This window comes from Oryx dammah, unplaced genomic scaffold (assembly GCF_014754425.2).
Source record: "Oryx dammah isolate SB20612 unplaced genomic scaffold, SCBI_Odam_1.1 HiC_scaffold_16, whole genome shotgun sequence".
Lineage (NCBI taxonomy): Eukaryota > Metazoa > Chordata > Mammalia > Artiodactyla > Bovidae > Oryx > Oryx dammah.
The window spans coordinates 13480315-13494992 of NW_024070200.1; the positions used below are offsets into that span (position 1 = coordinate 13480315).

Consider the following 14678-nt stretch of genomic DNA (forward strand, 5'->3'; position numbering starts at 1 on the left):
AGCCCAGAGCGCCCAGCTTGGCCATTGCTCTGTATCCTGCCATTAAACCCCATTACAGCATGTGCCATGGTTCTTTCCAATTGAAAATTCTGGTAATTCTTGTCCTGGTCCCCTCATGTGATGTGAGGAGGAGGAAGGAGAGAGGGAGAGGGGACCTTTCCCTGTGTTTGGGTATGTGTTTGCCATCTGGGTTGTCAGGCAGTTTTTGTTTGGGCCAAGATGCTATTGAAGGGAACCCCTGTTGGCCTTATCAAAGGGGGAGCTTTGGAGGAGCGCTAATTGATGGCAGGAGCATAAGCCCCCACGATGTGTGCAGAGGCTGCCTGGAATACTAGCCCTGACTTCCTGGGTGTCTCCATGGGGTGCTCTGTGAGTGTCTCAACCTTTCCAGATCCCAGAGGCACCTCACTTGCGTGAACCTTAGCTGTGTGGTTTCTGGAAGAGTTAGGGCTCTGGGGTTTGCACTCTTGCCTCCTCTCTTGGGGTCCTGGGATAGATGCTGGGGTCCTTGAATACGTGTGTGGCCTTTCCCATCTGAGTCACTTCTTTTGTTTAAGAATTTTATTATGTTTAAAATTTTTTAAATTTTATTTTTGATTATGCTGGGTCTTCTTTGCTTCATAGGCTGTTCTCTAGTTGAGGCAAACGGGCTCCTCTCTTGTTGAGCACGTGCTCTAGGCGCGTGAGCTTCAGTCACTGCAGCACACAGGCTCAGTAGGTGTGGCTCACAGGCTCAGTAGTTCTGGCAAATGGGCTTAGTTGCTCTGAGGCATGTAGGATCTCTGGACCAGGGTTCAGACCCATGTCTCCTTCACTGGCAAGTGGATTCTTTTCCACTGAACCACCGGGGAAGCCCTGTTGATGAATTTTTAATTCCCCTTGCTTTTCTTCACTTGCTCATAAAACTATCACATTTGGGATTTTACAGTTGGAAAGCCTGATGTATTCAAGCCGGCATTACAAATTCACCGTGAGGTGTTTGTAACTTCAGTTTTCATCTACCGGGATGTTAAATGTGGGATCTTCAGACATGTGGTGGCCGATTTTGCCAGGTAAAATACTTGAAGGCATATGAAGGAACTTAACAGGGGACTAAAGTAACTCATGGTAGTGGAGCAAAGTAGTTGCTTTTCAGGACTCGGTCCCTTTGTTCATGTGAGAAAGAGAAGACACCGCTTCCAAAAAAAGAGATTTTAAAAACAATAAAACCAAGCACTTTGCCATAAGCTGAGTCAGTCTCATTTTGTCAGCGGTCACTTAGCTGCTGCCGCTTTGCTGCCTCCTCACAAAAGAAGCTGACTGATGAGGCAAAATGTGAAAGTGCCGCAGGAGTAGGCAGGTGAAGCATTAAGAGTTGAGGGGAAAGGCAGTCATGTGTGACTAAAGGCATCAAGGCTGGCTTCCTGGAGGAGGTGGCATTTTCATTGAGCTTTGGAGGCATCAAGGCTGGCTTCCTGGAGGAGGTGGCATTTTCACTGAGCTCTGGAGGATGGATAGGGTTCTGAACTGGTGGCACCTGGGGCTGGCATTGTGTGAGGCAGAAACAGCGCCCAGTGGAAAATGTACAGTATGCACAGAACAGGGTAACCAACAGCTTGACTCACTGGCCACACGTGGTAGCTAATGCATTTCCTGGCTCCCACCTTTACCTGTGGGACTCCTGAGCATTGTCCTCAGCCCAGCTCACAAGCGCGCTCCTCTGGGGAGTTTTCCCGGCCTTGTCTGGGCAGAGTTTGGCAGTGTACCTGGTGCTGTGCTGTGTGACCTGTCAGTGCACGGCAAGGTGCTCTATGTGTGGTTTTGACTCTCTGAACCCAAGACTTACGGTGTGCTCTGTGTGTGTGTGGGCACACGCATGCTGGATGCATACTCAAAGCAGCCATCACTCGTGTTTCTGATTCTCAGTATTGGATAGGGCTTTGTGTTTCTCTGGCTGTGTGGAAGGCACATTTTGCTGTCTGGACCATCCTGGTCTCCTTGGAAACCATGAGCATCATCTTCCTCCTGGATGCCTCTCAGGAGTGTTTGTCTTAACTTCTCTGGGATCTCTCTCTTATTGGCTCTGAATTAACGGCTCCTTGTCAAATCCTCATGGAGGGTCATTCCATGGACCTAAACTCATGGCATTTAGCAGCATTTGTTTCTCCTTCCTGGCAAAATGTCAGACCATAAAATTGTTTCTTTCATTTGGCAAGAGAAAAATATTTCTTTCTTCATGAAATCATTGTTCTTAATCCAATAATCCCAGTGTTCTCACTGGAAACTGAAGATAACCTTTGCCGCAGACACGGAAAGTGTTTGCACCCGGCAACTTTTCTGGGACCTTTTGTTTCTTCCACCAGCGGAGAAAGTGACCTTTCTATTTGAGCACGCACAGAGACTGACAGGAGCCTTGGCAGCATTTTAAACCTTTCCAGTGAGGCCCCTACATTGCCACAGGTGGTGGGTGAAAGTCTCTGGGATTCTTGAGCCTCTGTTTTCCAGGGGCTGATGCTCTCGGAGCTGATCCTCCACCCCACCCTTCCCTTCCCACAGGGCTTCCTGCCTCTGGCCCCAGCACAGGCACCGGAGCTGCAAGCCAGCCTCTGCCGTCACCCCTGGGTTCCTCTGGCTCGTATCTCTTCCCAGCTGATGGAGGCTTTGTACTTCCTGATGGGGGGTGAAGGGGTACTGTTTGATTTGGAGTGGGTGATTTTTAAGAAACCAATAATCTGCATCATTTTTCATGTTGCATTGTGAATTGTCTCAGGAGAAAGGATAATTTTTTTAAGTGGATCTGTCGTGTTCACAGTTCCATAACTGATAAAGAGATACTGCTGATCATACATTCTTTGTGGGAAGCCATGCCACAGGGTTAAAATGATTTAAGGTGATAGAACCACATTTATAGAACCTTTTTTTTTTTTAAATTTATTTCTGGTTGTGCTGGGTGTTCATTGCTGCGCCGGCTTTCTCTAGTTGCAGCGATTGGGCTCTATATTCTTCATTTCGGTGCATATGCTTCTTATCGCAGTGGCTTCTCTTGCTGCGGAGCGCAGGCTGCAGGCACTTGGGCCTCAGTAGCTGTGAGTCGTGGGCCCTGGAGCACAGTCTCAGTAGTTGTGGTGCACGGGCTTAGTTGCTCCGTGACATGTGGGATCTTCCTAGACCGGGGATCAAACCCCTGTCTCCTGCATTGGCAGGTGGATTCTTACCTTCTGTGCCACCAGGGAAATCCCAGAATCTTTTCAAAATGTTGGGAAAGCTTGCTCTTGGCCTGACCACTCTAATAAAGAGAGTTCTGTCATTTTGGTATATATTTCTTTGACGGTTTCTTCCCTTTGGCATATCTTTAATTTTCTGCACCCAGTTAGGTATTGTCTTATTCATTTAAGCATTTTCTGCCATCTTCCCAACCAGGATATTAACTGAATCTTCCATTACCCAACCACTCCCCAGTGTCCGTTTGTGGCCTAATTATTAAAGTGCGGCTCCCTCATCATACACCCTGTTGTACTTGGGGGTGAAGCTTTGATGGGGGTATTTTAGAGCTTCTGTTTACTATTCTGCTGTTGACAGTGTTATGGCAGACAGCTTACTAAGAGTTTGTGAGTACACACACTTAATTCTCAGAGGTGAGTCAAGGGGGTCATTTTGCGGGGTGAGGAGCTGAGCGGAGCTGAGTCCTCCTGTTCCAAGCCAAGGAAGGAGATCCTGGAGGAAAGCACAGGCTCATTTTTTGAGGGCTTCCAAGACGTTTGTCTGCCATGACTTAGTGGGTGCACTATTTATAAGTTCTGGATAGAGACCGGCTAGAAAGGAATTAGGAGGTCTGACCTTACGGGGACCTAATGAAGCCCACTGAGTGACATGCTGGAAGTGAGCTTCACTGAACACCAGCTCCAGGAGCCACCGATCACCTCGGGCCCGAGGGACAGACCCGGTAGACTGCGGCATCCAGGCCTGCCCTGGGGTCCCTCTGAGCCCCTGCTGTGCTGCCCCTCCGCCTCTGCCTCCCCTCCCCTCCCCCCCCCCGCCTCTCTCAGAGACCCCCTCCTCCAGAGGGCAATGACGGAGTCCCATCTTGTTATCCTAAGACTTAGCACCGCCGACATCCGTAAAGTGCAGGCATTCAGGAAACTGCAGAGCTCCCTTGGGAGGAGTGAGGTTTGAGCGAGTTTGGGAAGGAGGACGTTGGTAACTTGAAGCGCTGGCCCGTGTGAAGGTTGGTGACAGGAGGGTTGACGAGGGCTCAGGTGATCCCTGGAGCCAGCCTGGAATGGCAGCCTGGGCCCTGTGTTGGGAGCAGAGTTCACTCGTGGGCTCAAGCATTTGGCATCCTGGGCTCAGTGAAGCCACGAGCCCGGGTGCTGGTCTTGTTTGCTGTGGGCACGCCAGGAGGTCCCACCACCACCACGGCCACTCGCATAGCTGTGATCACATCTGAGTTCTCTGCACACCAGGTGCCTCTGGAGTCTGCTGTCCCTGTCTTGTATCGTCCTTCCTGCCACACGGCAGAGCCCTGTCACCTGTGAAGCCTGGAGCGGGGCACCCTCTCCCGTGTCCTGGGTTTTCCCCACTGGGTACATCTGTACTTGTCCTAAGAGGATTCTGGGAGGAAGGGAGTATCTTCCTTCCCCTTGGCTTCCTGGTTCTGAGAGCTTCTCTCACCCGTGACCCTTGGGAGCCAGTGCCCTGGCCTCCAGATGGCCCCTCGTCACTCCTTGTGACCTCCCAGGTGGCCTCCGATCAGGAAACTGGCAGTCCAAGGGCAGTCGGAGTCTCTGAGCTTATTGACATGGTGTGAAGCCAGATGCTGCCGCTGGGACCCCAGCTGGGGTGCCAGACGCTTCCTGGAAACCGTGCTGCTCAGTTGGTCCTTCCCCCAGGTGTCAGGCCTTGTTTGTGTCAACACAGCCCTGGGAGGAGCTTCAGAGTTGATCAGTTCAGTTCAGTCACTCAATCGTGTCTGACTCTTTTCGACCCCATGGACTGCAGCATGGATGCCATGGATGCCAGGCTTCCCTGTCCATCATCAACTCCCGGAGCTCGCTCAAACTCATGGCCATTGAGTCGGTGATGCCATGCAGCCATCTCATCCTCTGGCATCCCCTTCTCCTCTTGCCTTCAATCTTTCCACCATCAAGGTCTTTTCTAGTGAGTCAGTTCTTCGCGTCAGGCGGCCAAAGTATTGGAGTTTCAGCTTCAGCATCAGTCCTTCCAGTGAATATTCAGGACTGATTTCCTTTAGGATGGACTGGTTGGATCTCCTTGCAGTCCAAGGGACTCTCAAGAGTCTTCTCCAACACCACTGTTCAAAACCATCAGTTTCTCCTAAATGTTAGGTTTGCAGCCTGGATGAGGTCCAGTGGGCTCTTTCCCCTTTTACGTTACAAAGCTCTTTCTAGCCCAGCCCCTTGCTGCTGAGAATCCAAGTGCTGCCCCCCTCCTCTGACCTACTTTTGTGACTTTTCCTTTCGTTTGTTTAAAGTGGATAGCAACGAGGTCCTTCCAAGATGCAGTTAGTGCAGTTTCACTTAGGAAAAGGGAAATCTGGGGTTTCCCCCACATCTTATCCTAGCATCTCAGACCAAATCTAAAGGAGACGCAGGGCAGAGAAGGGAGGGGTGTACAAAGTCTGCTCTGGATCTCAGTGCTTAAGTCCCCCTCGCCTTCTCCGGCCCTAGCCCAGTTCTCTGCAGAGGGAGGGGGTCTCTGCGATGGCGGCACCCCAGGCCTGACTCTTCCCTCCCCTGTCAGGCCACAAGAAGGGTGGGGTGACATGAGAGGCCGCAAGGCTTGTGTGTGCCCTCGCCCCTCATCGCGGCCTCAGGATGCGACAGTGGCCTTTGTTTCTGCCTTCGCAGAAGCCCGCGCGGCACCAGGAAGGCTTGTTGGCAAATCTGAGGACTGCTCAGAGCACATCTCCATACTCGTCCACCCCTGCAGCCAGCGGGGGGGTGACCATCGCCCGCCCAGCAGGCCTGTGTCAGCTGCGGCCTCCACAGTGGCCTTCTGTTCTGAGGAGCAGGCGGGAGCGTCCATTCGTCAGCAGCCTCCTCACGTCCCCACTAGATGAGGGCCTGGCCTGTTGCCCTGGAGGCCCCGCCACCCTGAGGAGACGCATTTGCTTAGCTCCCCTGTCTCTGGTGTTGTGGGGCATGACAGCTACTAGCCATGTGTGGCTGGCGCGGCCTCCAGAATATGGCTGGTGTGTGACAGAGGAGGTGAATTTTTCATTTACTTAGATTGAAAAACCAATACTGGATTCAGTTATTGGAAGAACTGTAAGTGTGTTTGGAACAACTTGGGTGTGCGAATCTACTTATTCAGATCGTGTTTCCAATGACAGTTTGGCATTCAAATTCCGATGTGCTGTGAGTGTAAACTACACAGTGGATTTCAAAGACTTAGTGTGAAAAAAAGTGTGAAATCATCTCTTTCATGGTTTTATGTTGATTCGGTGGCAAAGCAATAATATTTTGGAAATGTTGGTTTAATTAAGGTGTATTATTTGTATGTTGTCACTTGTTTCTTTATACTTTTCTTTTTTTTAATTGGGGGATAAAAGCTTTACAGTATTGTGTTGGCCTCTGCCATACATCAACATGAATCAGCCTCAGGTATACAGAACATTCGAAATGAACATTTCTCGTGTATTTCTCCTAGACAATTCTCACCGTGGTACTCAAACCTCCGAGGCTGTTTTTGCTGGAATATGATTAATGGTCCTTCAGGGGGAACAGTTAAGATCTTAGAGGTATTTTGGGCCACAGGATTAAATCTTAGGAGACCCATGAGGCTTTGAAAGGAACACATCAATAAAATATTGTTCATGAAACATTACTTCCTAACTGTGCAAGTGATACATATTGTGGGAAAATTAGAAAGCCCAGATTAGATAAAATTAAACATCCAGTTTTAGAAGGAGAATACATGGATTTCCCAGCAGTATTTTCCAGCAGTGTTTCGCTTAGGTTATCATTAGCGTAAAAATTTAACTTTACATTATTGCAGAGACCTTCAAGATGATTTCACATTCTGTACCTGCTTCATAACAAACTGTGGAAAATTCTTAAAGAGATGGGAATACCAGACCACCAGACCTGCCTCCTGAGAAACCTGTTTGTAGATCAAGAAGCAACAGTTAGAACCGAACATGGAACAACAGACTGGTTCCAAATTGGGAAAGGAGTATGTCAAGGCTATAATATATATTGTCACCCTGTTTATTTAACTTACATGCAGAATGCCAGGCTGCATGAAGCTCAAGCTGGAATCAGGATTGCCAGGAGAAATATCAGTAACTTCATATATGCAGATGACACCAACCTAATGGCAGAAAGTGAAGGGGGACTAAAGAGCCTCTGGATGAAGGTGAAAGAGGACAGTGAAAAAGCTGCTTTAAAACTCAGCATTCAAAAAACGGAGATCATGGCATCCAGTCCCATCACTTCATGGCAAATAAATGGGGAAACAGTGGAAACAGTGACAGACTTCATTTGTGGGGGCTCCAAAATTACTGTAGATGGTGACTGCAGCCATGAAATTAAAAGACGCTTGCTCCTTGGAAGAAAAGTTATGACCAACCTAGACAACTTATTAAAAAGCAGAGACATCACTTTGCCAACAAAGGTCTGTCTAGTCAAAGCTATGGTTTATCCAGTAGTCAAGTATGGATGTGAGAGTTGTACCATAAAAAAAGGCTGAATACCAAAAAATAGATGTTGTTTTTGAACTGTGGTGTTGGAGAAGACTTTTGAGAGTCCCTTGGACGGTAGGGAGATCAAACCAGCCGATCCTAAAGGAAATCACTCCTAAATATTCTTTGGAAGGACTGAAGCTAAAGCTCCAGTACTTTGGCCACTTGATACGAAGAGCTGACTCGTTGGAAAAGACCCTGATGCAGGGAATGATTGAAGGCAGGAAAAGGGGCCGACAGAGAATGAGATGGTTGGATGGCACCATCAATTCAATGGACATGAGTTTGAGCAAACTCTGGGAAATAGTGAAGGACAGGGAAGCCTGGGGTGCTGCAGTCCATGGGGTCGCAAAGAGTCAGACACGATTGAGTGACTGAACAACAAATTTCCTTTATAAACGTGTACCTTATTCAGGTACCCTGATAATAGAGCTGGTGCTCCAGACACTTGCACCACAGCAGAGCAGAAACCAGCCAAGACTCTAGAAGGGAATGTAGTTGGTTGACAGTGATAACAAGGAAATCTTCTAGAAGTTGGGCTGAGCACTTGAGTTTAGCATTGAGACCGGATAGGGACTCCATGACATTGCTAGCAATGTTATTATTTATCCAATGTCCCCAAGTTAAAGTGACTTAGTTTTGATGTGACTTAGAAGTTCTTGGTGGTTTAGTCCCTAAGTCAGTCTGACTCTTGGCAGCCCCATGGCCTGTATACTGGAGTGGGTTGCCATTGCCTTCTCCAGGGGATCTTCCCGATCCAGGGGTTGAACTGGGGCTGCTGCATTGCAGACAGATTCTTTACTGCCTGAGCCGCCAGGGAAGCTGACACAGAACGGCTGACTTGGCTGGGAGTCCTTCCTTTTGCTGGAAGTGGATTTATCTGATTTTACTGGCTGTGTGTGTTTTGCCTGAGGGTGCTACTGCGGAATCCTTTGGTGAGCACATCCAGTTGAGAGACTGCGTTGACTTTTCCAAGCCCTGAAGGAAGGCTGAGGCTGTTACACAACTCAGACTCTGCCCAGCACTGAGACTTGGCTTGAGAAAACACTGGCCATCTCAGATGCAGTAACATGTGACCTCAGATAGTAGAGAAAGATGTCCTCCAACACTGAACACAGAGGGACCCGGAGTGTTTGGGAATGGGGTACACCTCCTCAATTTCTAGTGCTGTGGGAGCCATGGAAAGATAATAAGGAGGGTGGAGCAGTTCATTTTGCACATTCTGTTGTTGACTTTAAAAACATGCAGTGAGTCTGATAATTAACTTTTTCTTGGGGCAGAGTGAGGACTGCAGCCCAGGAGACAGCACCTCAGATAGCTCTGAGAAGCTGCTCCAAAGAGGCGGGGCGGTGTGGTGGGGGGGTGCAGTCAGTGTCTGCGTGATTTGGGTGAAGGCAGAGTACACACAGTCAGGCACATATTTTTCCAGAAGTCTTCTGCTAGTCTGGTGAAGCTTTCTGCTAGTCATGAGGAACAGTTGTCATCGTGAAGGATTTTTGTGCTTTTCTAGACATGGGGAGATACAAGAATTGGGCTCAGAAAATCAGCTCCTGAAAATACCTAACCAGTTTTTCCCCCAAGCACAGAGTGCCTCCCTTCTCCTCCACCCCAAATGCCTTTCAGGGGGTGTTGGAAATCAGCAGCTGCAGCAGCACGACATTTAATCCTTGTAGAGGTCAATGGCAAGTGCCAGTCTGTAGCTGACACTGTGAGGATGTCGGCCTCTCCTGGCGAGCTTGCCAAGGCCGCCATTCCCATCTGAGGACTCAGAGAGCTCTGAGGTGATCAGCTGGGCCCTGAGGGATTAGCCGACTGTGTTCACTGTCCCCCTTTAATTCATCAGCACTGGTTGGCAGTGTCCTGAGTTCAGAGAGTCCTCACGCAGTGCAGTAGAGTGACTGCTGGAAAAAAAGTTGTCTCTCAATGGAAACATTTTTTTTTTTTAAGGCATAAGCGGAGCTTTGTTGGTCAGGAGTTTCTATGGTGCCCACTTTTGCAAGACCAAGAATATTACTGAATCCTCCTGCCTTGCTTGTCTTCTGTAGAATTCGATGTTTTATCTTCTGGGTTTGTGAGAAACAAGGCACATCTGGGCAGGGAAGACCAACCTGCCCTGAGAAGTACCCTGGGAAATGTGAGTGGAGGGCCAGCACACTTGGAGGGGAACTTGTTAAAACCTCCACGACAGGGGGCATGTCGCTGGCTGGTGCCTGGGCCTTCCTTCAGGGGCCCTTGGTGTGAGGGCAGGAGGCCGGGCATCTCCTGTGTGCCACGTCTCTGGGGGTGTGTGTGGGGGCTGCAGATGAGCTCTGACTTATCCCTCCCCCAGGGAAGGACTGCGTGCTCCAGTCCACGGGGTCACAGAGAGTCGGACACGACTGAGTGACCGAATAGCAGCAACAGAGAAGTCACTGCTGAAAAAAGAGAAGTCTCTTGATTTACAGCTTGTACCAAAGACCTACTGAGTGCCAGAATCCTGAACTGTCAGCTTATAAAGACTCAGTGACATCTCTTCAAAGTGAAAGTCACTCAGTGGTGTCTGACTCTTTGCGACCATTCTCCAGGCCAGAATACTGGAGTGGGTAGCCTTTCCCTTCTCCAGGGGATCTTCCCAACCCAGGGATCAAACCCAGCTCTCCCGCATTGCAGGCAGATTCTTTACCAGCTGAGCCACAAGGGAAGCCCTTTTAATGTTTATTCTGCATTTTTTAGTTGCACAAGCAAATCATACAATAAAAATAAAGACATCCTTTAAAAGAAACTCACTGCTAGTCCACTAATATAACATCTAATATATCTTCTCTTCCCCCGAAATCTCTGTACACACACAGACATAATTTTTATTTAGTAATAATCGAGGCAGAAGCACAGTTAGCTGTTTTGACTTTTCATTTATTTATATCTTACTTTTCCTTCCTATTATATAATATAGTATTTTCATAGCAACTGTTTTCATAATGGCTGCATACTCCTCCAGTTGCTTGCTACACTGTAATTTTCTTAATCAGCCTTTATTTTGTTTGCTGTTCTTAATGGCATCCTTTCCCCTTTGTTTCCATAGGAAGTTCTCCAGCAGCTGATCGTCATGAATTTGCCTAATGTCTTGATGATTGGCAAAGACCCGCTGTCTGGTGAGTGGAGGCCACCCTCACCCCCTGTGGAGCCTGGGCTGTGCCCTGGGCAGCTGTTGGGGGCAGAGCTCTGGCTGCCAGCCTGGAGCCAGCACAGTGAAAACATGTGCTCATTTGGGTATGATTGTAAAGGATGGGCTTATAACCCCAGGGCTTTATGCCAAGAGCACGTTTCTTCCTTAAGAATATATCCTCGTGAGCCCTCAGGTGGGAGTTCCAAGGCAGGTGCGGCCACTGCTTCCTTGGGCTGTGGGGCTTAAGTAATATGGTGCCCCACACCACCACCCAGGGGTCTGTCCTCGTACCATCATGGGCTGTGGTCCCTATTGACAAGAAAAAATCTTTGAAAGGGAAAGTGTTAGTCGCTCAGTCGTGTCTGACTCTTTGTGACCCCATGGACTGTAGCCCGCCAGACTCCTCTGTCCACGGGGATTCTCCAGGCAAGAACCCTGGAGTGGGTTGCCATGCTCTCCTCCAGGGGATCTTCCTGACCCAGGGATCGAACCCAGGTCTCCTGTCTTGAAGGCAGATCCTTTAGCCTCTGAGCCGCTTGGGAGAGAATTTTTGGAAGGAACTAAGGTCCCTTCCACTGGCATCCTGTGCTGCTTTATTTGCCCCATGCACATTTCACTGGGACCCCCTGTCATGCACCCGTTCTCGCATCTCCCACTGGTCTCTGGGGCCGGAGTGGGTAAGGTCCTAAGTCCTGGTCTTGGACACTTGGTATGACTTTGAAAGACTGAAATGTCCTCCCGGACACCTTACAGAAAGCCAGAGCTTAGCTCCTGAGGGTGAACGCACTGTGAGTTGAATGGGGTGCTGCCTTTCCTCCCCTCCACGGTCTTGTGCTCGTACCTGCACCTGTGGCTCGTGGATGGAAACTTGTGGGCCCCAGGGACAGATGTGCCTGCTGGCTGGGACTCCCCTGGTTCCCGTGGAGACCTTGGGAGCCTCCTGGACTGGCTGTGGGGTCAGGGCATGCGGGAAGGATCCCACCAGGAGAGGCTTTCACGGGACGAGCTGAAGCTTGCCTCTGCGGGTACCTCCTCACCCTGCTCTCACGGGAGCCTGTCCACGGGAGCTCAGGTCATCTGGAGCGCAGGGGAGGGTACACCTTGTGACCTGCCGAGGATGTTCCTTGTCGAGGAGCCCTGGCCCTGGGAACAGCAACTTCTGGGGGCACTGGGTCAAGGGAAGCTCAGCATGAAATCACTTTGCTCGTGAGGAGGGTTCCTTCTTGGACCCTCACTCCCCTGTTCTCTGCAAGAGCCCAAGGAAAGGGTTTCTTTGATCTCCTGTTTGTCTTCAGTGCCACGGGCCCGTGAGCATCATATTGGCTCTTCAGGATACACCCAGACCCACCTGGCGGCCCCTGGCAGTAACGCCCTTCTCTACTTGATGTGTTAGTAACAGGGAGCCCTTGGTTTGTGCTGTCCCCGGCTCTGCCCTGGGACCATTTGTTTTCTGGCTTTATTTCATGGTTCCCCCAGGTAGAAGGAAATGGCAGTCCACTCCAGCATTCTTGCCTGGAGAACCCCATGCACAGAGGAGCCTGGCAGGTTACAGTCCGTGGGGTTGCGAGAGTCAGGCATGACTTATGATGCAGATGCCAGATGCAGCCCCGGGCACCGGGGACAGCTGGGACTCTGTCGTGTTTCAGCAGTAGCATGAGGAAAATGAGGGTCTGCTTTGCTTAGCAGAACTGTGCTGCTTGTCCTGCCTTATTTGGGGGACGGGTATTGAGAGAGGAGCGCCCAGAGAGGTTGGTGGTTCAGGCGTAGTTCTGCTGTTCAGCTGCTCTAGAGACAGCGTTGTCAGATGAGGAGAGGAAAGCAGAGGAGCAGGAAAGAAGGACCCTCCCTGCTGGAACCCTCGGGACCCAGCATGTGCTGGGCACCAGACATGTATTTAAAAGCGGAAATGAAAATGTGCTTCTGGGGTGTGGCCGTGCCGTCGAATTTATAGATGAGAGAATGGCAGGTCACAGGGTGGAAGTGACAAGCCCTCAGCCACTTAACCCATGAGCAGAGGGGAGTTTGAGTGGGAGTTTGTTCCACCTAAACCCTGGACCTGAGCTCTGGTCCATATCACACATGAACAAGTGTCAGGCAATTGCCAGTGCTTAACCATTTTGACCTACAAAAATGACAGTGATGTATGAGTTAATCTGGTGGCTCAGATGGTAAACCGGGTTTGATCCCTGGGTCGGGAAGATGCCCTGGAGAAGGGAATGGCAACCCCCTCCAGTATCTTGCCTGCAGAATCCGAATGGACAGAGGAGCCTGGTGGGCTACAGTTCATGGGGTAGCAAAGAGTCAGACATGACTGAAGTGACTTAGCAGCTCATGCTAAGCACGTCTTGCTCCCCTACTGTGTCACCCCGTCCCCCCGTCACACTGTGTGGTTTTGCCACCTTCCTGCGTCAGCCCCTCCCTTCCTACTGCTGTCTGGAGTCCTGCCCTCAGGGGGCCCCCTTCTCCAGAAGGCACCTCTGCTCACCAGAACCCTGGCTCCAGCCCTGCCTTCAGAGCCTCTCTGTTCCAGCCTCTCTGAACCACACGGGGAGAGAGACTGTCCACATCCAGGGAACCCAGGTCCCACCTCGGGTCTGGCAATGAACAGAAACACCTGCGAAGATGTGGACGCTGATTTTTAAATAGCTTTATTAAGGTATAATTTGCATATCATGAAATTAACCTTTTTTTTGGGGGGGTGCCACTCCACATAGCATGTGGGATCTTCCCCCACTGGGGATCAAACCTGTGCCCCCTGCACTGGGAGTGTGAAATCTTAGTTACTGGACCATCAGGGAAGACTGAAATTCACCTATTTTAAGTATACAGTTTAGTGATTTTTTTTTCCCCCATAAATGTACAGAGTGGTGCAGCCTTCCTCACAATCCAGTTTGAGAACACTCTCGGGAAGCTGATTTTAAACTTAGTTTAAAATTTAAACGGATTTTAAACTCAGTCATGTCTGACTCTTTGCGACCCCATGGACTGTAGCCCACCAGGCTACTCTGTCCATGGGGATTCTCCAGGCAGTACTGGAGTGGGTTGCCGTGCTCTCCTCCAGGGGATGGATCTTCCTGACCCAGGGATGGAACCCAGGTCTCCTGCATTGCAGGTAGATTATTTACCGTCTGAGCCACCAGGGAAGCACTTTAAACTGACATGTGAATGGGATGTCTCCAAGTCCCTAGGGCCATATGGAATCAATGTATATCAGTTGAAGAGGTTCCGGCCCCAGTTCGATGGAGAAGTTAAGATGAGACGGGGACCTCTGGGAAAGTTAAGGACGAGAATTCCACCCATTGCGGCAATCTCAGAGGGCCCTGGGCAGGCAGGGCTGACTGATGGCGGCTTCTGCCAAGAGGGGAGGGGCCGCCTCCCCCAGAGCGAGGCTGGAGGGATGAGAGCTGGGAGCACGCATGGGTAGGTTTTGACAAGAGTCTCAGGGGGACTCTGAGAGCAAGGAGGTTGTCAGGGGATAGGCACCAGCAAGAAGACGAAAACATGAGTGCCCGAGACACATTTGTGGAACGGTGTTTTCTGTTTTAAATTTTAGAAGTAGGTGGGTAAAGCATTTGGGGTTTCATTTAAAATAAAGAACAAAGTTGGTTTCTTTCTTGTGTGGTTGCCTAGAAGGGGTGGATGGGGAGGCTTTTTTTTTTTTAAACAAATTTTGTCACCCAGCTCAGGAGCACATCTGTGTTCTTTTCAACTGATGGTGACACTGTACCGTCATTTATAACATTTCAGTTTGGGGTTATTTTTTGGTTTTGGTAAATGCACCTCAATGAAGAGACACACACACAGTCACACACACAATGCACCTCAATGGAGAGAGACACACACAGTCACACA

The 14678-nt window shown here is 49.9% G+C and overlaps 1 protein-coding gene across 2 annotated transcripts in view; it reads left to right on the top strand.

Annotated features, from left to right (window-relative positions):
• Nucleotides 1-14678, top strand: part of CCDC88C (coiled-coil domain containing 88C) — a 145781-nt gene that overhangs the window by 53316 nt on the left and 77787 nt on the right. For both annotated transcript variants that reach the window (XM_040256634.1, XM_040256635.1), the window contains exon 4: nucleotides 10743-10812. In XM_040256634.1, the coding sequence (XP_040112568.1) occupies nucleotides 10743-10812 (70 nt within the window). The remainder of the gene's footprint in view (nucleotides 1-10742; nucleotides 10813-14678) is intronic.